The sequence below is a fragment of the Callorhinus ursinus genome, unplaced genomic scaffold (assembly GCF_003265705.2).
Source record: "Callorhinus ursinus isolate GAN/ISIS: 27379988/994484 unplaced genomic scaffold, GSC_fseal_2.0 scaffold13, whole genome shotgun sequence".
Classification (NCBI taxonomy): Eukaryota; Metazoa; Chordata; class Mammalia; order Carnivora; family Otariidae; genus Callorhinus; species Callorhinus ursinus.
Window position 1 is genome coordinate 36,247,103 of NW_027397075.1, and position 23,812 is coordinate 36,270,914.

The 23,812-nt window shown below is 36.6% G+C and overlaps 1 protein-coding gene across 6 annotated transcripts in view; it reads left to right on the top strand.

Moving 5' to 3' along the window:
- Positions 1–23,812, top strand: part of RASAL2 (RAS protein activator like 2) — a 356,954-nt gene that overhangs the window by 254,965 nt on the left and 78,177 nt on the right. For all 6 annotated transcript variants that reach the window (XM_073900062.1, XM_073900061.1, XM_025877489.2 and 3 more), the window contains exon 4: positions 13,587–13,693. In XM_073900062.1, the coding sequence (XP_073756163.1) occupies positions 13,587–13,693 (107 nt within the window). The remainder of the gene's footprint in view (positions 1–13,586; positions 13,694–23,812) is intronic.

The following is a 23,812-nucleotide window of genomic DNA, read 5'->3' on the forward strand; positions in this document are numbered from 1 at the left end:
AGCAGGGAGGAGGGGGAGAGGGAGAAGCAGACTCCCGGCTGAGCAGAGAGCCTGATGTGGGACTCGATCCCAGGACCCTGGGATCATGACCTGAGCTGAAGACAGACACTTAACTGACTGAACCACTCATGCACCCCCAGAATGTTAAGTTTTTTAAAAAATTTTTTAAAGATTTTATTTATTTATTTGACAGAGAGAGACATAGCGAGAGAAGGAACACAAGCAGGGGGAGTGGGAGAGGGAGAAGCAGGCTTCCCTCTGAGCAGGGAGCCCGATGTGGGGCTCTATCCCAGGACCCTGGGATCATGACCTGAGCCGAAGGCAGATGCTTAACGACTGAGCCACCCAGGCGCCCCCAGAATGTTAAGTTTTAATAGCCACAAGGTAGGAGATGAGCCTGGGGTCCAAACAAAGTGAGGAATTAGAATGGAAATCCTTGGGGCACCTGGCTGGCTCAGTCAGAGGAGCATGCAGCTCTTGATTTTGGTATCCTGAGTCTGAGCCCCACATTGGGTGTGCAGATTGCTTAAATAAATAAAACTTTAGAAACCAAAAAAAAAGGAACCAAAATCCTCACCCCATTGTTTCTCATAGGACTGGGTCCCTTGATGACTGAAAATAAGAAAGAAAAATCTGGTCACTGACAAAAACTGACAAATCTTCCTTATCTTAGACTGGACTACTGGTCAGGGAGGGAAGAGGATAAAGATCCTCTGAAAATTAATAACCACGGTTCTGATAAGGCAAAACTAAAATAGTGGACAACAGTATATGTGTTAGATAGGAAGGGGGTAATTCAAACTGAAGTTTTTTAAGATCATTGAATTATTCAAGAGAAGGATAGAAATCAAGATTAGCATTAGGCCTTAAGTATATGTGTTGAAATGTTAAGGACAGCTATTAAAGAATAGAAATAGAGTGCATGATTTCAAAAGCAGTAGAGGAGAAAATGAATTTTTAAAAACTTGATCAATCTGAGCAGACAGAAAATCAGGAAAAAAGCATTTTAAAAAGTGAGTAGAAAACACACCAAGATGGTAGAAATAAAATCCAACTACATCAGAGAATACAATGTTGGAAAATGTTAAAAGGTAAAGATAGCCAGACTCAATTTTTTTTAATGTTGTGAATGAGAAAGACATAAGGACCCAGGAGGGTTAAAAGTAAAAAGTTTGGAAAAAGATATCTTTGGCAAATTAAAGAAAGCTAGCATATCCATGAAAACAAGATAAAATGGAACTTGATGTCAAAAACCATTTCTAGGAATAAAAGGGTCACTTAATGATAAAATGTAGAAATTGCTAGAAAGATACAACAATCTTACATGCACCCAATAACAATGTCTCAAAATTTATAAGGCAAAAGTTGACAGAAATATAAGGAGAAATTGATAAATCTACAATCCTGTCCATAAAAAGTAGTAAAGCTAAACATAAAAAACACAATAAGCTTGAGTTAATGGACATGTTTAGAATCCTGAATCTGGCAATTATATAGTCTTCTCATACACATATGGGATCTTCATGAAAACAGTCCATAGACTGGGGGCATAAACAAATTTCAATAAATTTTAAAGCCTTTATATCATACAGAACACATTTTCTTGATCATAGTTAAACTAAGAAATTAGTAACAGAAATTTACGTGAAAAACCTTTACTGGGACGCCTGCGTGGCTCAGTCAGTTAAGTATCTGCCTTCTGCTTGGGTCATGATCCCACCCTGGTAATCAAGTCCCACGTTGGGCTCCTTACTCAGTGGGGAGCCTGCTTCTCCCTCTGCCTGCTTCTTCTCCTGCTTTGTGCTCTCTCTCGAACAAATAAATAAATAAACTCTTTAAAAAATAAAAAAACCTTTACTTTTGGATTCTTTTAAAGTTGCTTATCCAGAACTCTTCAGTCAGAGAAGAAATAATAATAAAAATTATAAAATAGAACTGAACATCCTGAAAACAGTACATATCAAAACCTGTAGGATATTGTGAAATAGTTATTAAGTGAAACCTAACAGCTTTAACCTTTTATATTGAAAAGAAGAAAGGCTGAAAGTTAATGAGCTAATTAAGCATTTGTCTCAACAAGTTATATATATATATACATGTCCAAAGAAAGTTTAGGGAGAGAAATAATGAAGATAATAAGCAGATGATAATGAAATGGAAGACAGAAATAAATGTAATAGAATCAATAAAGCCTAGAGTTGTTTTATTAAAAAGTTCAATGAAAAGTTCAATGAAAATAGATAAAACTGTCAAGATTTGATCAAGTGAAAAAGAAAGCACAAAGAAACAATGTTAGAAATAAAAAAAGGGACATAATTATAGAAAATCAGAGACTTGAAAAATAGGAATCTATCATGAACAATTTTATGATATTTGAAAAGTTAGATAAAATGGACATTTTATTTTATTTAGGTGGGAAGGGGCAGAGGGAAAGGGAGAGAAAGAATCTTAAGCAGGCTCCATGCCCAGCACAGAGCCCCACGCAGGCTCACAACCCTGACATCATGACCTGAGCCAAAATCAAGAGTGGGACACTTAAGAGCCACCTAGTCACCCTGAGAAAATGGATATTTTAAAGAAAGATGTAATTTATTAAATTGACTATGGAAGAAACAAAATATAAGTGGGCTTATAACTTAACCTTGAAAGAAATTGAATCAGTATTTTAAAATCTACCATCTATTGTAGTTTGATTGCTCATGAAGCTTGACTTCTGAAAAAGAAATAAGTGCTGGATTACACTTACATTACTGTTTCCAATCAGTGGCAATTCAGTTTTTCATCAGAAATGAATAAATTGACATTCTGATAATCTAAATTGAAAAAGAAGCAAAAAATCCCAAGAGTCATGTTAACCCGTAAACATGGCAGTTGAATCCCTCTTGAGTCCCACAGGTGGTCATGGTTCCCTTTGTGTTTGAATCTTACACCCTTTATTTAGGCGATTTCCTTAGAAAAAGAAAAAAAAGTTCTTTCAAAAAATTTTCTGAATGGGATGTGCAAATAAAAAATTTAAGAAAATCAAGCTGAACAGATATCTAAAGAAAATGGAAATGAGTAAGATGTCAAGACTTAAACCTTATTACATTTAAATGTGCTTCTTAAGAGAACCTGGAAATTTGTAAATTCTCAAAAAGAATATACATAGAAGGAAACACCTCAAAACTTTTTTTTTAAAGATTTTTTTTTTGACTTAATTTGCCAGGGAGAGAGCGTGCATGTGAGAACACAAGCAGGGGGAGCGACAGGCAGAGGAAGAAGCAGGCTTCCCCCTGAGCAAGGAGCCTGGTGCAGGACTCGAGCCCAGGACCCTGGGATCACAACCTGAGTCGAAGGCAGACATTTAACCGACTGAGCCACCCAAGGTGTCCCAGGAGACACCTCAAAACTTTTAAATCTAAGTTCTCATGAAGCTCATTTATCAAAATCTCAATTATAGCAGAAGAGTCAAACTAATATACATAAAAAGAGTGATTCTTAAACTTAACTAGATGTTTCACTTTAATTCCATGTGAATTAGAAATAACTAGAAAATTTATTAATTTTATGTGTATTAAATTGAACCACATGAAATTGTATACGAAATGATATTTTACCATTTGAACATACAAAAAATGGCAAGTCTATATGACCCAATGTGTTTATTAAAGGAGAAAAAAACAGGTGTCCAGACTATGCACAACTATTTTTTAGTTGTTTAGTTAAAATTTGTTACTAATTATTATCTTTTCTGTTTTAATACTCCCTGCAAACAAACAAGAATTGGTGCAAATGGTTTATGAGAACATTGCAGGAGACATGTTTAAAATGGAGAGAATTCTTTTTACTGAAACTTGTTTTATTTAAAAATTGAGAAAAATCATCATTATTCAAATCTTGCATTATTCAAACCCTATTCAAGACAGCAGTTGCAGAACATTTTACTGGGCCAGAATGTAGTTTGATACCCGAAACTAAAGAACACATAATCAAGTAATATCAACTTCTACAAATGTTAATTGGAAATCAAAGAAATGTCAACAATTAGGACTAGTTTTATGGAAGTAGATGAACTGACATTGTTATTGAAGGTCACCTTCGATTTGGCATATAGGTGAAAACCATTAGCAAACACAAATGCAGGGGAACGAATATGGCCAGTTTGAGATCAAAGATCATCTGTCTAAGGCAATTTGTTGGAGAGTGTTGACAGAAAAGAAAGGTGGGGCCAGGTGTTTTTTTCCAGTGCCTGACTGTCTAAAGATCTCTAGGAAGGTCATTACACCAAGAAAGTAATGTTTTAGGGAAACTAATCTGGTAATGGTGAGCAGGATAGCTTTCAGCAGAGAAAGACAAAGGAGTCAGTGAGATCAGTTAGGGCAGTCCTGCCATGATCTGCGTGAGAAGATAAAAAGTCCAGGACTGGGGTGATAGATGGTAGTGTAAATGAAGTCAACAGACATTTTTGAAATGAGACTTGGCAGTGTTGATTTCATAAGGAGTACAAATCAACATCGCAGGCTACACCCTTTTCTGATACCTTCACTAAGAGGTGATGTCCAATGTAAACATTTTTTGTTTTTGTACAGTGCTATATGTATATTTGACCCTCAGTACATGATTAAGTTCTCATCTTTATATTAGAGGCCAAATATTTGTGTTTTCAATACTTCAGTACTTTAAGTACTTTCTATTAATGTTTGTTTTGGAATAAAACCCAAACTAGTCCTTTTTTAAAATTTTATTTTATTTAAATTCAGTTAATTAACATATAGCACATTATTAGTTTCAGAGGTAGAGTTCAGTGATTCATAGTTGCATATAATACCCAGTGCTCATTACATCACGTGCCCTCCTTAATGTCCATCACGCAGTTACCCCATTCCCCCACCCTCCTCCCCTTCTGCAACCTTCAGTTTGTTTCCTATAGTTAAGAGTCTCTTATGGTTTGTCTCACTCTTTGATTTCATCTTATTTTATTTTTCCCTCCCTTACCCTATGATCCTCTGTTTTGTTTCTTTTCCACAGACTAGTCTTAAAAGACCCTGGCATAATCAAGGACCAAATCTTTTTGTTTTTAATTTTTAAAGATGAATACTGAAATCATGATATGAGTAAATCAAAGATTATCCCTACAATTATATATGAAACATAATAATAATGAGAACATGTTAAGTTGGTTATAGAAAAGTTTAAAGTTCTTACATCTCTATAAAGTTAGAAAACATAGTGCCTTCCAGAGTTCAACATAAAATCTTATTCACCAAAATGAAGCTGTGAAATTAAGAAAGTGTTACAAATAATTGGGTTAAAATGCTCAAAAATGTCATTTTTTGCTGAACAATGTTTTCTTATTTAAAGATTATTCTTTGTAAAACCTGAGACTTTAATGCTGTTTATCTACTTTTGTGTCATAGAATTAGCCTAAGTAGTTACCTCTCCACTTAGGTGTACTGAAGATTGCTTTAGGAGGATAGAAAGACAGGGTTTTATTTTATTTAATGCTTTACTTTTTTAGAGCAGTTTTAGGTTCAAAGGAAAATTAAGAGGAATGTAGAAAGACTTCCCATATACCCTTATCCCCACACATGCACAGCCTCCCCCATTACCAATATCCTCCACCAGAATATTACATTTGTTACAATTGATGAATCTGCATTGACACATTATAAGCACCCCAAGTCCATAGTTTACATTAGGGTTCATTTTTGATATTGTACATCCTTTGGGTTTGGACAAATGTATAATGACATGCATCCATCATCACAGTATCATACAGAGTTTTTTCACTGCCCTAAAGATCCTTTGTGCTCCATCTATTCATCCCTACACCTAAGGGCAGGTTATTTTTTGGAGGGCTTTTTAATTGAAGGAATCAGTAGTAGATATTTTTTATAGGTCGTTTCCTGTTTTGTTCAAATTTTTTCACCATTGCATTAAGACACCTTTCTCTCTCCTTAGCCCATTTCCTTACTTCTCTTTGTTTCTTAACTAGAATATTGTTATTAGCATCAATGTTGCAGGATTGAGTTTTCTTTGATGGCTTTTTTTTTTTGCAATAAATTATCCCTCGAAGAGTATGATTTAAATCTTTTTTAAAAATTTGTACATATATGGTGGCAGATGTTAACTAGAGTTATTGATCATTTCACAGTGTATACGAGTATTGAATTATTATGTTGTACATCTGAAACCAGTATCATTGTATATATCAGTTATACCTCTATTTATTTATTTATTTATTTATTTATTTATTTATTTATTTATTAAAGATTTTATTTATTTGACAGAGAGAGACACAGTGAGAGAGGGAACACACAAGCAGGGGGAGTGGGAGAGGGAGAAGCAGGCTTCCGCGGAGCAGGGAGCCCGATGCAGGGCTCGATCCCAGGACCCTGGGATCATGACCTGAGCCGAAGGCAGACGCTTGACAACTGAGCCACCCAGGCGCCCCTATACCTCAATTTAAAAAAAAGAAATGCAGGGGCACCTGGCTGTCTCAGTCGGTAGAGCATCCAACTCTTGATCCCGGGGTCGTGAGTTGAAGCCCCACATTGGGCTTGGAGCCTAGTTTATTTATTTCTTTAAGATGTTATTTATTTATTTGAGAGAGAAGGAGTGTGAGCGGGGCGAGGGGCAGAGGGAGAGAGAGAACCTCAGACTCTGCGTTAAGCATAGAGCTGGACACGAGACCCAGTTCTACCACCCTGAGATCATGACCTGAGCCAAAATCAAGAGTCAGACGCTAAACTAACTGAGCCACCCAGGCACCCCTGGAGCCAAGTTTAAAAAAAAGTTTTTTTTAATGTTTATGCCTATGCTATACCCTCCATTTCCCCAAAGGTTGTGATTCAGTGGGTCTGAGTTGGGCATCTGTGTTTGATTAAAAGCTCCACAGCTGATTTGAATTCACAGCCAGGCTGGCAAATGCCTGGTTAAGTGGAATGCAATGTGATAACACACTTTTTTAAAATTGAAGGATATTTAACATACAGTGTCATATTAGTTTCAGTGATTCTATACATTACTCGGTGCTCAGCACAATAATATAATGCTGAGTGATTTAATTATCTTTAAAATATGAAGAATCGTGTCCATATTGTTAAAGTTCTTTGAGTTATTTTTAGGAAGAGGAAAATTGGAGTTTCCATGATTATCTTATTTCTTCTCCGTTACAGCCCATTATATAAAAGACTGGGAGAACAAGATAGCATGCATGGTAATTAAAAAGTACAGACTCTAGATCCAGACTGCGTGAGTTCCAATCCTGATTCTGCCCTTGACCAGCTGTGCAAACATGGGCAGAGCAATAGAACCTCTTTTTCTTTCCTTATCTGTAAATGGTGGTGGTAGTCACTGTTCCAGAGAATTGTTGTGACAATGGAAGAGATAACTCAAATAAAACACTTAGCATGTAATAAGGAATCATAAATGATAGCCTGGTGTTGCAGGTATCCTTGTTATTCTGTTTTTATCATAATTATTAAGATCCCTGTTGGTTATCACTAAGAACCAGAGATACACTTTGTATTTGAAACTTAAGCTACCATGTAAACATCCCTGCATTTTGTAATGTAATGTAGGAATGTAAACATTCCTACTATTTTCTTAGCCTTTCTGGTTGAGACTGTTGCACTAAAAGTATTCTCTCCTATCCCATCCAATATCATCATGTGAAGAAATAAAATACTTGTGGGTGTCCAGACTCCTTGACCAGAGAGAAATCCTTCCTCCTATTATATTAATTGGAAAATTTTAAAATAATAAAATAGAGAATAAATTTGCTGAAGTAAAGGTGGGGAGACTGAATGGCTTTACTTACTGAGATTTCACCACATTTGTGTACTTACCATCAATTTGTTCAGATTGAAGTAAGTGTTGAGGGCATGCAAACTTGAAAAGTCTGCTTGTTTGAGCGAGGTACTGCAGTCTAAGTGATACAGATTGGATGGATTAACGTGGCTCTGGGGATTTGTATTTCAGAGCAGCTGAGTGGTAGTGGTAGTGTCAGTACATAGGCTTTAAAGCTGTAAAAATGGGATACAGCAGGAAATGTCCTACTGAAAAGCAGGTGGATGAAGTCTATAAAACGCCCAGGTGCTATGGTGTTGGCAGCTCTGTAAATGCGGTCTGTAATTTTCTTCTCTTTGTTCTTGTCACTTTTCCTTTACAAAATTGCTCTCTGCCCAAATCTTTAAGGTCTCATTACCTTTAGGAGTCCATCAACAAAACACGCAATCCCATTTACATGAAGCCTTTTCTCTTTCACCTTTTGCCATTTGTTTTTGAGGTCCTTTACTGAATGCATACAAACCCATTGCCTCATACTACTCCTTCCTTCCCATTCTGTTCCTTAAACATCGTCTCTGTTCCTGTGGAAAAAGAATCCTCCTAATTTAGAATTCATAGCATAAAGAAATAACGTTATTTGTTCATTTTATTCATTAATAACTTGAGCCAGTGACATAGCCTATCTTATTTATTGTCATCATTTGCACAATATAAAGGCAAATAGATGATAGTGAAGTGGACTCATTCACAGCACCCTGAAATTTCAGTGACATGAATGGGTGCAGGAACACAGTTTGGTGTGTATTCAATTTTCTGTCATGCTTTGTTGGAATGTTACTGATTTTTAAAAAGGTTTTTGAAGTGAGCTGAAGAATTCCCCTTTTGAGAATAATACTAGAACACTTGTTTCCTAAATATAATACCAAAAATATTAAAGGGGCCTGTGAATAATTATAATTGGCAGAGCATTCACATTCATTCATGTTTTATAATTCTGTACACAAAATTACTAGGAATTGGCTTGGGTTGCCATTTATGGGAAGTATTGGGGCATACTATATATGCCACATTGACTGCGCCCGGGAACATGTAATGGTTTTCTGATCTGTCATTAACTAGAGAATTTTGCTGTAAGAAGGCTATTTTGGTTCCTTACATCATTGTCCACCAAATTAAAACTTTATAAATGTCTTTCTACATTTTGTTCATCTTTTATGTTGAATTTTCTGAAATTACTTTCACATTGGTATTATTTTCTTCTTTTAAATTTGGCCCCGATATGCTCATCCAAGAGAGTAATAATTGTTACTACCTCAGGGGCTGCCCCAAGGACGAAGAAAGATAGATTCCAGATCCAGCACTTAGCACAAAACAAACACTCAGTATTAGCTAAAATTATCATAAAAATACTTCTGCCTCCAAGAGGTGCCTAAATAACTTTTATAGTACCTCTTTTTCTCTTTAGAGAAAGTATTTTGAATCATTTCTTAACGATGGTAACTCATCCTAAGAGTGGCAGACATTATCAGAATTCATGACATCTGAGCCCTGTTGTTAGGTTAGTATATGCATGTATGACATGATGGTATACGAACTTTGGTTCAATGTGACTGAACCAAAATAAATGCAGTTGATGCTTATCGATATTTGGGCATAATGATAACAGATACCTTTCTCATTTAAGATATTTTCAGAGGCTTTTGGAACCTAACCCTCAGTCAATATGATAAAAGTATTAACCTTTACTGTCTTTCCAAACATAATAATATTCCAGAATTATTTCAGTCAGTCACTTTTCAAGGTCCTGAAAAGAAAATAAGAAAGTGCCAGTAAATATATCTCCATAAGGTTTCTATGTGATTTGTACGTTTTGGTGAAATATGTTTGACCAGGTTGATTTTTCACTTCAGAGTAGAAAGCTCAAGTCTTTACACATAGGCCTATAGAGCCTACATGGCCCGAGCACAACTGCCCCAGTCTCAGGTTTTCTGCTACTCTTTGTCCCTACCAACACCAGTCACGCTGGCCTCCGTGCTGCACTTTACCCTAGAAGTTTCGTATTGGCTTCCCACTGCCTGTAGTGTTCTTCCCTAATAAACCTAGAAGGATGACTTCCACATCTCTTCTCAACACATCTACCCATTCACTATAATTATTGTAATGAAATTACTACACCTCTTCATCTCCCTTACACTGTCCTACTTTTTTTACTCCTTGAAATACTTTTTGAGAGTTGCTTCCTGATAAGTGAATTAAGGCCATGAACGACACAACTATTAGGTTCCAAAGGCAGAGATTGACTTCTGTCTGTTGAACAAGCACATCCTCCACCAGAAGTGCCTTTACCCCTATAATCCTCCAGCTGTCAATTTCTTTGCCACACTTTCCAAAGAAGGCACATCAACAGAGAGGAAAATAGGTGTTAGGTAGAATAAATGATGTTATGATACCAGACTTTGGATTTAGCCCCTTTCTTTGAAAAAGCTAATTTTGCACCAAAGCATATAAACTCATTCATCTTGTCTTCATCTCTGGTTGGTCTGAATAACCCAGGTTATTAATGAAGACCAGAGCAGAAAAGGTGAGATGCTTTACACAGGAGATAGTTGGTAGAGCTGCTAAGAAAAGCACCTACATGTTCTCTCTGTTCAATGTATGTTTCATATGGAGCTGTATTGCAGGTTATCTCTCATTAAGAGAAGTGGTCACCTTACCTTGGTTCATACCCAATGGCAAAGGAAATGAAGAAATAAATTTGAAACTTAACCAGGCTTTTATATTTTATAACTTTTTTTTTTTACCTTTCAGTCTGAAGGTGAAAAATATTTTTAGAGGATGAGAAAGTGAACAAAACAGTTTCAGATCTTTACTGAAACAGTACTGTAAGTCTCTGTCTCAGTCTTAGAGAGTGAGCATATTTAAAAATGACTGTGATTAAATATTATGACTATGAAAGGAACAATAATTTTTATAGTGGGTGAAAATAATGTGGTATATGTAGCATGAGTGGGGGCAGGGGAGAGAGCTGTCTAATTTTGGTCTACTGGAACCAGTATAGATTTTCCTTCCAACTCAGCAGAAATGTGGCTTTAGGAGCATAGTAGCAGCTTTCCTTTCTGCTTGGAGATTTAAAGTTAAAGGTACCTGGACCAGTTTAATAAGCAGGCTTGCCTGTGACTAATCCAGCATGCTGTTAATTCGGTTCTTGCTGATGCTGCTACCTGGTTCTACGTGGCCATTGGTGCTTGGGGTATATATTCTTTTCTCAGCTTTGAAACAGTTCTGAATTTTCTGAAAATGAAAGAACTTGGGTATTCAAGGGCCTTGTGTGCATCGTCAGATAAGTTGCATTGTTGTAGGGGCTGAGAAAGGAAGTGTAGACCTCTCATCAGTAGTTGATTTAGCTTATTTCCTCTTTGCCCTCTTAGTGGCAGTTGTTCAAACTTCGAGAAAAATTTAATTTCTCCTTTTTGAACCCAGTGATATTCTTTAAGCTATGCCAGAGTTGTGATTTTTTTCATGATGCAGAAAGAGAATCTAAAAGAGAAAGAGAAGTACAACAAATAACATATTTGTTAGAGTTTAAAATGTGGCTGCTCATTTTAGCGAATATAATTTCACATTGTTAAAAGCCTGGAAATATATTTATTTAGTGATTTCAGATGCCTGAAAACTAAAAGTTGATATTTGAAAGAAAATGAGGAAATAAGGTTCCATTTTTTTCCTTATCCAGAACATTGCAAATTAAGGAAAACTGTTTACTGGATCATTTTATTCTTGCTAATGGAACTTATTTCTCCAGTTTGGTTTCTCCATCAATTATTCAGATATTAAAATATGTTATACTGTAATATTCAGTCTCATGTATCTTCTAATTATAGGTCGTTATCAGAGGAAGAATGAAATTTTCTTTTATCTTCACCAGCCCCTCTCCCCACCAGCCTGCCCCCCCCCATACAGTAGAAATGCCTAACTTGGATAATCACTCTTTAAAGTCACGCTCCTAAAGTCTGAAGATCTTGTTCCGTGTGCTTTCAAAACTGATTTGTTTAAATTTGGTGCTTTGTGTGCCATTGCCGTGAATTTTAGCTAATTATACTGCCATTTTTTAGAAGTCGTGTGTGTCTAATTCTGAAAATGACTTTGTACATTAAGGCTCATTTAACCACTGATGGTTAGAGAGAAGTTGAGAGACTTACAGTTATTGGTTGTAATTTTAAAAACAGTGATAGCATGGGACTTTCTTGTACTGCAGGCATATAAGACGCTATGTTGGCAACCTCTCAGTCATTAGGAATGTTGCAATTTGGCTTATGTCTTATGGGTCAAGATGTCACGGAGAAGATACGTTTAGTCATGGAAAGGAAATCAGTGTCCATCATGCAAAGATAGTAATAGGGTAAGCACTTCCAATTGGATTTTCATGGGAGGGATTGATTTGTGTGCATTACTAGGTCTGTGTAAAATGGTGTCCTTTTGGCACTAGCTGAATATAAATTTCAGTAAATGTTTTTTCTTGCTGCAGATTTAGTGTAATACAGTGAAATTTTCTGTAACTGAGGGGAGGCAGTGGTTGGGCGTCTGCTAATAGCCTGAAAGTAACTAATGAGGATGTGCAGTCGGAACGATTGATTGAATAGCTGCAGTCCTGTGTGTTTCTTTCTCGCTTGCTCTCTGCAAGCAGTGGAGAGGGAGGGGAAGAGCAAGACACAGGGAGGGAGCGAGAGAAAAAACGCTTTCTCTTAAGTGGAAGTAGCACGGATCCCAGGGGCCAGGAGGCCAGAAATGGAAGTTTAAACTGCATCTGTCTTTTAAAGGGAGAACAGCAGGAATCAAAATGTCAGTCTCCGGAGTCACGATTTACTCCTTATTTTTTAAGATCTGGAAGATAATACAGAGTACTTTTTTTAGGATGTGTTTTTTTTCCTTGTCCATGTTGAGATTATCTAATGTTATCTGAGAAGCTGGATTCCTATATGTCTGTCAGTTGAAGTGGAGATGGGAAGCAGTTGTGATAAAGGTATAATATGTATATATCTATCATCTGTGTGTGCGTGTGTATGTGCATATATATATGCATATATTTATATCACTCTATGAAAAAAATTGTTTAAATGTAACCTTAATATAGTGTATAGTAATTAAATGAGAAAATATCACCTCATCTGCAAAATCCGAAGCTTGTTAGGTCAGTTTGAACAGATTTAGGATTCCAGAGGAAGATTTTAGTAAGGTCATCTTGCCAGCACAAGGAGAAGCTGATCTATTTTTATATCTGCATAGGCATATATGTTATTTTATCCTAGCAGTAGCTTTCAGTCGTCTCGTGGCCCTTTGGCTGCAGTCTGGTGAATCATCCTATCTGCACAGAACTGAACTTTGACCTTTGTGCAGACACCATCAAATCATATGCAACACGAGACTGTATATCAAGAATATCAAAAATTTCTTTGGATTCTATTAACTCCTATATTGCTGACATATAGAGAAATAGATTCATACACTGTGAGACAGAAATAGTAAATGAATTTATAGATATTAAACATAGCTCAGAAAAAATTACTTTTTACATGTGCACAGATATAATTATAACCTGTCATGCTAAAGCAGATATCTTAAGCATGACCAGGTCTCCCTACTGCCTCAGTAGTTCAAATACCACAGAGATAGAGAGAGAAATCATGTGGAGATAGAATGTAACATACCTTTAAAGCAAACTGATTTTTTTGTGGGCGAAGAAAACCCCACTAATTTTACAATGTAGTCAAAGATCCTCAAGTCTGGTTTCTTCATGGCGTTTCTTTCTTCTTTTCCAGAGGTACCGGCAGAAAGGTCCCCCCGCAGACGGAGTATCTCAGGGACCAGTACATCAGAGAAACCCAGCTCCATGGACACCGTAAATACCTCACCCTTCAAAGTACCAGTAAGTGCTCCTCTTCTCTAAAAGATACTTTACTTTTCTCTCCTTTCTCCTTAGAGTTAGAGATAGTTACTAGGGAATCAAAACATTTTGCTCAAGAATTTCCTTAGAATACTGAAGTTAAAGGACAGAGTTATCAATTTACATAAATTAACTGTGGTTAACATCCACTACTTTCAGCAGGAGGTTTATTAGATTTTAGGGAATAATTATTTATACTTGTGGGAAATTTCTAAAATGTATAACAAAATATGTTAAATTCAAAGTCCTCTGAACTATAGAGTGCAAATCTTTGCAGGATGCCCTTTTATCAAGTTACTGGCGAAAACCTGTCACCGTTCTGTAAAGACAGATGTTTTTTTCTTTTTTAACAAGTGGAAGGAGTTTTTTGTTTTTTGTGTTATTTTTCATGAGCTGGCATAAACAGTGAATGATGGGACTCCTAAAGTTGCAGAACAGATTATCAGAGAATTAGACAATTGTGAGTTCTAATCCTGAGACCTTGGCCTGTGCTTTCCTTAAGCCATCTTGTAGATGAGCATCTAAGTGCTTAAGAAATGCCCTGGAAGATATAACCCAGTTTAAAATATTCCTTAAACTGACGAGGCAGTACCAAGAATCAGTATTAAATCCTGAATGCTGAGCTTGGAAGGCTATAAGTGATCAGGGCGGCTGACCACCAGTTGCAGTCCTGGTTTGGACCTTTTTGATATAACTCTGAGTAACCCAGATTTTAATCCACCCATTTCCTTTGTTTATTGAATAAGAAATAGACTAATTATATCACTTTATTAAAATTTATTGTTTTTAAACTTGAATTAATGCCATGAAGTTGGTCATTATTGTAGGTTCAGTGGAAATCACTATAGAATAGAAGTAGACTTTTCTATTGGGAAAAAAATTCTTTTAATTCTGTTAAGTTAATATGTTGTATTCTTTATATATTCCAATACCTTTTTTTTTTTTAGTTGGGATGACTTTTTAATTTGAACTGATATTTTGAGATATATAAGCTGGCATTGATTTGTAAGCTAACCAAAATGAATGTTTTATTTTGGATTAACGCTGAGGAGCAAGATTTGCCCTTATTGTATCTCAGTGCCTTGTAGAGTTCGTGGATATCTATTACTGTGACACCTTTCAAATGTTTACCAGTTCTCTCATTTGTGAAGATCAGAGGCAAGACTGAATTAATATTCTAACCAAATTATGAAAGGAATTATAAAATTACAGGTTTCATCCCTTTTACTGAATTTCTCTGTTCCATAGACATAGCTTACCACTTAAATGTTTGGGTTTTTGTTTTATTTTTTAATGAATGAAAAAGACATTTTTTTTCCCTCTTCCCTCCCCTTCTTGTTTTCCTGATGGAACAAAAATCAAATATAGTGAAACTGACTACAGTTTCACTAAACTATACAAACTAAACTATACAAAGTGGGGAAGAGGATTGAGTTCGAAATTGAAATATTGATACCATCATGCTAGAATAAATTTAAATTTTTTTTAAAAGTCAATAACTGAAGAAAGATATCCCTCTATAATAAAGAACATTCAAGTACTTATATTGAATCTGAAGTTCATGACTGGGCTTTTTAAATTTAAATTAATTAAGAACAACAATTTTCATTTATATTTAAACAGTGATAGCTAATTTAAGGTTTACCTTAATAATAAAGCTAATTATTCTTGAGTAAAAGTAATAAACCAATGATGCATATATATGACCACTGGCACTACTTACAAACCATTTACTCAGTTGTTATTCTTCTGACAATCTCAGCCACCTCATGCGTTTAGAAATATTGAAGGAAAGAGGGACCTCTGACTGGCAAACTGCAGTCACTAAGCCCATGCACTTAGCTCTCTAGGAGAATTTAACCATTTCTTATCTAGACAATTAGTTGAAAAATAACTATCATAACACCCTGTTGTCATTTTTCAAAAGATGACAGTGAGTTAAGGGAGGAGGCAGAGAAAATGAGAAGCAAGGAGTCATAAAAACAATCCGAATCCACTTAGGATAAAGGCAGATAGCCCAATATTTATTAGTAGTCCTTAAGAGTACCATTGCATTACAGGATGGATGATGCATAGTGCAGTAATTAACATTGATAATAATGATCCTGAATCATTCAGAAGAAGTGAAATTATATTTCTTGTGCTGGGCTTTTTTTTTTTTTTTAAGTATAACTGTGTAGTATTGTGTGATAACATATCCATTGAGAGTATTTTAAATCTAGAAGATATGCGATGCTTATAAAACTTGTTTTCCAGAAAAATCTGGTTTGTGAAATACCTTATTCCATGATAATGCTGGATAAATAATTTATATTCTTTTAAAAAGAAACCAGAATATGCTGACTAGATGAGGCACTGCAGTACTTGGATGTCTGTGGAAGTACACTGTATGTTTTAAATTTCTATATAATACCACTAGCTAATGTGATTTACTTAAATGTAATGCCAATAAGAATTATGTCTAGTTTTCAGGTCAACACAAAATATTTTTGTAGTTAATATCACAACAGAGTCTCTGAATATGGGAAAGCACTAAAAAAAGGAACCAAACTTTGAGATACTTAACTGAGTTATTATACAATAGCTCATGTTATTAACATGATTGTTTCCATGGAAATGATCCATGTTAACTTTCTGAAGGAGCGGAAGTGAGATTTAAGCATAAGTTCTTGTGATTCTAGGATTCAGGTGTCTTTACTATGGTGAACAGCAGATTCACTACTTATCCAGTGGACTCTCCAAAGGGCCTGTTCTTCCCAGCTCCATTTTCAGGCAAATACTGAAGAGCAGATGAATAGTTTTTAGCAGGCCTTGCCTGAAATTATTGACAGTGACACACTTACTGAGTGCTTACTCTGGGCAGAGTATTAGTGATTCACCAATTATTGAAACTTTCTTGGCACTAGGTCCTGGGTAAACAAAAATGAACACAACAGAATTTTCCACTCCCAGAGCATTTCTAGTCTAGTAGCAAGAGACAGAAAAATGACCAGATTCATAAAGAGGTGGATAAGTATGGTGACACAGATTTTTAACAATGCATTGTGTAAGCTAAGACTTTGCCGGGGAGCCAGTATTTGGGCTGTTTCAAAGGCTGAATGAAAATAATTGACATAGGTGCCTGGGTGGCTCAGATAGTTAAGCGTCTGCCTTTGGCTCAGGTCATGATCCCAGGGTCCTGGGATCGAGACCCATATTGGGCTCCCTGCTCCTTGGGAGCCTGCTTCTCCCTCTGCCTCTCTCTCTCTCTCTCTCTCTCTCTCTGTCTCTCATGAATAAATAAACAAAATCTTAAAAAAAAAAAAAAAAGAAAAGAATTGACAGGAAGACTATTCCAGACTGAGGCAATAGCATTTTAGAAAGACAGACTTCATAAAGTGACTGAGGCGTCCAGGGAACATAGAAAGGGTTCAGTGAGGCATGAGCCGAAAAGCACGTAGGCAAAAATGGCAAGAGAGAAGGATGGGGAGGTAGGTTGGGGCAAGACTGTGACTGTTTGTCAAGCTTAACTAAATTTGGCAAGCGTTAGAGCTTTGTTTTTTGAAATATTTATCTTGGCTCAAAAGCTAAACCAAAAAGGAGCTAGTCTTGGACTCTCCAAAAGGGCCTTCTTCCTACCTCCATTTAATAAATACTGTGAAGTACTGGTAAATTACTTAACTTTTCCCCAAGTGACTCTTTACCTCTTGCTATCAGTATCGCAACTCAGGGTGATAGCTCAGGGACTGTCTGCCATTCAATAGAGGCCCAGCCCAGCGCCCACCCCGGGCTATCAGCTGAGCCTGCTGGTAGTTCTGGAGTAGTGGTTAGCTTGAGATCCAGGAGAAGCAGGTGGGAAGAGTCGCTTATATCCCACTGACTGCTGCTGGTGTGACAGGAAGGAGCCAAGGAATAACTATAGCAGTGAACCCAAAGCAGGGAAGCCCAAAACCTTTGTATATCTTTCTCATCTCCCAAAATGTGTATTTTTAAAAACTTAAAATGGATAAGCGGTACAACAGTGTATTCATGTATATTTCTTACTTAGTCTAAGCCATCTTTACGGCAGTGGTAGACAGTAGAGTCAATAAATTTAAAAAATAAAAATAGACATAAGAGGGAACTCATGTGGCCACTGAATGCATAGGTAAGGCAAGGTCTTGGTTTTTAGGAATGTTTCAGTGTGTTTGTACTTTTATCTAATCATAGCCGTAAGGAAAAGCAGACATCTGCAGCGTAGTTTTTCTGTTTCTTCTTTTCATTCCATATTTCTTTACCTTAATTCCAGTTGCAATTGTTTGTTTGTGGATTGTGTCCCTCATTAGACAATAAATTATCTCCTCTCATCTCATCTTTGTAGCTACCTCAATGCCTAACACAGTACTCTGCACACAGTAAGCACTCGGCAAATAATTGTTTAATGAATAAGATATGCATGAATTATTGAATGACCAGAATCAAGTGAGTATCTCACATTTACTCTCTTGGTATTACTGATGATATCTCAGTGGAGTGGATTACTAAACCATTTAATAATCACTAAGCGATCATTTGGAGTAAATGAGTACACCTGTGCAGAATAGTTACATTTTTTTTTTCAACCAAGAGAGACTTTAATATATATTTGGAATTCAGGGCTATGGTATTTTATGTATATAGTGTATACTGTGTCTACTTACATTGGGAAGTGAAACTAGATAGAATTCTTTATTTAATGGTTTGTTTCTGTGGATATTTCTTTGAGCCCTTTAGATGCCATACATATGTATAAGCTCACAATGTTTTTGCAGATCTGAGTCTTGACTGTTAGCTTCTTCAAGAACCATTTGTCATTTGAATACTTTTTGCCCCACTTAAAGATGCTATTTTTCATTTTTTTCTTTAGCACCTTGCTAGACTTTACATTTGTCGTATTTGTGTTTTCCTTTAAGTAAAACATCCGTTGTATGTCTTATACATTGTTAAAACTACATTCATATGATATTACAGGGGTGATTAGGAAGAAATGAGTAAACTAATGAAACTTATCCAGGTACTTAAATTTAATTCAAAAAGGGAAAATGATCACGCCTTGTAATTGTATATATTTGTTTCACATTGCCTGAGTTTTTGGAACAGGCTTCTTTCTTTAATGTTCTATTTATAAAGTGACTATTGATATTTATGATTTTTATATCACTTCTCCTTAGACGATGTCATCAATTTAGCTTTGGCTAAAAGAAAGCTGCTTGTGTTCCGGGCCAGGTGCTTGGCTTAGTGTTCTCATTTCCATAACACAATGGTCTGAGTTGGCCTTCCATGTAAATGTAACACAATGAAGTTGCAGCTGCTTCGTTTGTATTAGCTTTGAGCTTGGCTCTGAAAGAATTCAGGCACTAAAATATATGCCAAGACAACCAGAAAGCATAGTTGAACTAAGTCAGTAGCTGACTATTCCTTTGTAACACTTCTTGTTCCTGTCACAGTGACACCTGAGCATTCCCAATCAGGTAGAGTAGATACAAAAGACTGTCAAAAGATGAAAACTTTGCCTAGTTTTTAGAAAAAGCAAAACTTTGGAAGAATAAATATAGACTAAGTTAAATTGTTATGTAAAAAGAAATGTTACATACATTCTTAAGTATTGAGATGTGAGGCTCAGTTGGTATTGGTCTCTGTCTTGAATAGAATCCTCAATAAGATCAGTAAGATCTTCAATAAGATTTTTGTTTTTCCAAGTTAAACAAAGAGACGAAGCTTCATACCACTTGATAAAGGTCAAATAGTGTTCGTTGTCGAAACCAGTGGTTTTCAACTCTGGCTCTACCTAAATATCACCTAAGGAACATCTCCAAAACCAACCAACAAACAAACGAAAAAAACTGATGCCTGGACTCCACCTCAAACTAGTTAAGCCAAAATCTCTGGACTAGAACCCTGTATTTTGTATTTTTTGAAACCTTCCCAGATGATTCTAACATGTACCCAGGGTTGAGAACTGTTTGTCCAAATGATTGGTTAATGTATTGGGAACATTTTAGTCCATGTCTTCCCGGTAGACATCAGTACTTTCTTTTGTACCTTCAGGTCTGGCATAAGAAACTAATAAGCGATATTTTTTCAGTGCCCTGTTATTGCTCACAAATGCTGCATTGTATATTAGTTGTCCTTCCAAGTGTTTGACACCATCAGTTCAGATGACAATCTAAATTTACAGAATACTTTATTGTGGCATAGTGACCTCTGACCAGCCTGAGAATCTCAGTCTTAGGGGTGAAATAATCAATTTGAATTCATAGCAGCAAGGTGCAACACCATTTCAACTTTTGTATTCCTCATTGCAGCTGCATTCCTGGACACTTAAAGTTCTGTTCTCTGCTACTTAAAGATTCTATATCCAACTTTTCTTCTCTTTACTGACCATCTGTATGGAGTTAAAATCCAAAGTGGATCACCCTGCAGTGGTACCTCTTTTTAATAGAGAGTGTATTTATATACATGTATGTATGAATCTATAATATATGGATATATTTGTATTATATGTCTATCAAAATAATACTACCAGAGGTAAAAATAATATAATAAACAAGAATGTCAGAAAAATTATAGTCTGTAGATATTGAATATTAACTATACCTTTAAATCATTCTATAATCAGAAGGGGTATAATTTTTAATTTTTTTAAAAGATTTTATTTATTTATTTATTAGAGAGCAAGAGAGAGAGAAACAGCATGAGAGGGGAGAGGGTCAGAGGGAGAAGCAGACTCCCCGCTGAGCTGGGAGCCCGATGCGGAACTCGATCCCAGGACTCCGGGATCATGACCTGAGCCGAAGGCAGTTGCTTAACCAACTGAGCCACCCAGGTGTCCCTAATTTTTAATTTTTTAAATAATTTCCTAGAAAATATGAAATTTGAAGCAGAGACAAAAGGAATAAGGTTAGATATGACCCCTTAAGGGAGATAGAAAGGGATAGCAAATACCCAGAGGAAAAGGGAACAGGCATGGCAGGGAATATTGACAAGATTCTCAACTCAAAAGAATCAGAAGAATGATGGGAACTCTCCTCAATCTATGGCTATTCATAAAATAGGTTTGCAGCAGTGCGAACTAGTGAATATGCCAATGTATCTTGCCTAGGAGAAGAAAGAGGGCTATTTGAGAGAGAATGAGATGAACTCACTTACAGCTCGTTCTTATGGATAGTATACTATAAGCCCCTCTTTCTCAAAGCAAAGATATTTTTCTTCTGCTTTAATGGGGGAGTGGAGGCTTAACACCTTTCATTTCACGATAGAAATAAATGTTTTGAAGGGCTGATGCCCACTTAAAATAACAAGTAGTTAACCTCTAAGTACAACTGATATTAGACCTTTCCTCTCTGACCGAACTTAAGAAGCTAGAGATAGGGAAATGAAAACTTTTCAGCTTTGCTGGGGTGAGCTGTACGAGAAGATATTTTTGTACTTCTCAGCTGTACCTGTATTCAGCAGGGTTCGAGCACTGCTGTAAGTAATAACACTGAGGGCCTTCCTGCTGTCAGACCCATTAATTCTATAACCAAAGCCGGGACCATTCCACTGGGTTTTTAAATGTTATGTTTTATATTAAGCACCTACTAATTTCATTTTAAAAGAACTTCATTCCCAGGTTATTATTTGATTATAATGTCACTACAAAATTTTTTGTCAGTCTGTTGTAGCTGTAAAAGAAAAGGTTCCAAAAGGATTTGAATAGACATGTCTCCAAAGAAGATGTACAAATGGCCAATATGCACATGAAAAGGTGCTCGACATCATTTGCCATTAGGGAAATGCCGATCAAAGCCACAGTGAGATACCACTTCATACATGCTAGGATGACCACAATCAAAAAGAGAGAACATAATAAGTGTTGACAGGGATGTGGAAAAATTAGAACCCTCCTATATTGCTGAAGGGAATTTAAAATGGTGCGGCCACTTTGTAAACAGCTTGACAATTCCTCAAAAGATTAAACACAGAGTTACCATATGACTAGCACTTCTACTTCTACGTATATATACAAGAAAATTGAAAACATGTGTTTATACAAAATCTTGTCCATGAATGCTCCTAGCAGCATTATCTGTAACAGCCAAAAATTGGACACAGCCCAATGTCCATCAGCTGAAGAAGAATGGATATACAAAATGTGGTCTCTCCATTGTTCACCCATAAAAAGGAGTGAAGTGCTGACATACACTACAACATGGAAGAACCTTGGAAACGTGATGCTAAGCGAATGAAGCCAGACACAACAGGCCACATAGTATAGAATCTATTTATGTGAAATGTCCAAAAGAGGCAAATCCGTAGAGAGAGAAACTACATTAATGGTTGCCAAGGGTTGAGGAGAGAATGACTGCTGATTCATATGGGATATCTTTGGGGAGTGATGAAAATATTCTGGAATTAGACTGTGGTGACTGTTACACACCTCTCTGAATAGACAACCACCACTAAAGTGTACACTTTAAAAGAGTGAGTTTGGTGGTGTGTGAATTTCAATAAAGCTGTTAAAAAACTTGAGAAAAAAGCATATCTGAATACTTCTTAATATTGATTACAAGTTGAAGTGATAATATTTTGGATATATTGCGCTAAATGAAATCTATTTTGGTGAGGAAAAAGGACAACAAAATGCATTTCGTTATATATTGGCTCCTTCTTTTCTACAAGTTCTTTTTAGGTGCTCATTAGTGATACTTTGTGTATTTGCATTTTTATGCAAACTACCATAATTTTGCCTGCTATAAGGAAGCTTGTATAGCTTCATACATTTTTACTAGATATCGAAATAGGAAGCATGACATTTGGTTTTAAAAGAAAAAAATTATGGCAGTCATATGAATATTTTTTAATTTTTGCAAATTTTTATATCTTGTTACTCATATCTTACCTAGTATACTTTATAATCTTTTCCATAAGTTCATGTCTATTAAATAAACTGCTTGACTTTTTTCATTTTGTGTATAGTCCACCTTTGCCTCTAGAGTCTTTTATGATGTTTTAGATGTGGACTTGTTTAATGGGTTAAAACTGAGATCTTCAAAGGACCTTTCCATGACTTTTTGTATAGTAATGAAATTAATGATCAACAAATCAGGAAATAGGAAGCGATGTGTTTATTTATTTATTTATTTGTCAGATTGAGAGAGAGAGCACAAGCAGGGTGAGCGGCAGGCAGAGGGAGAGGCAGACTCCCTGCGGAGCAGGAAGCCCAATGTGGGGCTCAATCCCAGGGCCCTGGGATCATCAACCTGAGCCGAAGGCAGACGCTTAACTGACTAAGCCACCCAGGTGCCCCTAGCGATGTTGTTTTGTTGGAGAATCTTCCAAACAGTCCTCTGGATTCAACTAACACTTAGTTCTATGTCCCATAGTAATGTAAATTCAGCTTGCCCCAAACTGTATTCACTTATGTTTTTCCCCCTGAATTTTCAACTTTGTAGTACTACAAATTTCTTCAGTTCCCAGAACCATAGTATTTTCTTTCCTCCCATGTTCAGTTACCAGATCTTCTTCTCTTCTCCTCTTCAAATTTATCCATCCTACTGTTTTCCAGCCCCACTGCTACTTACTTCAATTATCCGTGCCTGTTACAACATTCTTCCCCTGAACCAGTACCAGGACCTGCTTCATGAGCATGAGACCAGTGCAGTGCACAGGACCTAGACTCAGAAAGGCCTTATGCATGGAGTTTAATGTTCTATGGTTTCCATCCTAAGATTCTTACTGATCCGTTTTTGGATTCATGTTCTGTTAAGTGAGGTCTAATGGGACAGTGGAGCATGTGCTGGGACTTGGAGCTAAGGCCTGGCACCACCTCCTGTTGCCTCCCTGGGATGGATTCTGTAATGCCCATTTCCCCATCCCTGGAACCCCAACTAGCCTCTCCCATCTGCCACATCCAGCCCTAGCTGTCACTCTCTGACCCTGGCGTGGGCCTTTGTACAAGCATAAAAGAAATAGGGATTAACCTGCACACTCTGTGGCACCCCAAGGCAGCGCTTGAAAGGACTGTCCTTGCTCCTGCTTGTCAGCTTCACTGGTGTCTGGCAGGTGGCCAAAGGCCACAACTCATTTGGGGCAAGCCTCTTGCCCATCCCCAAGCCAGATACC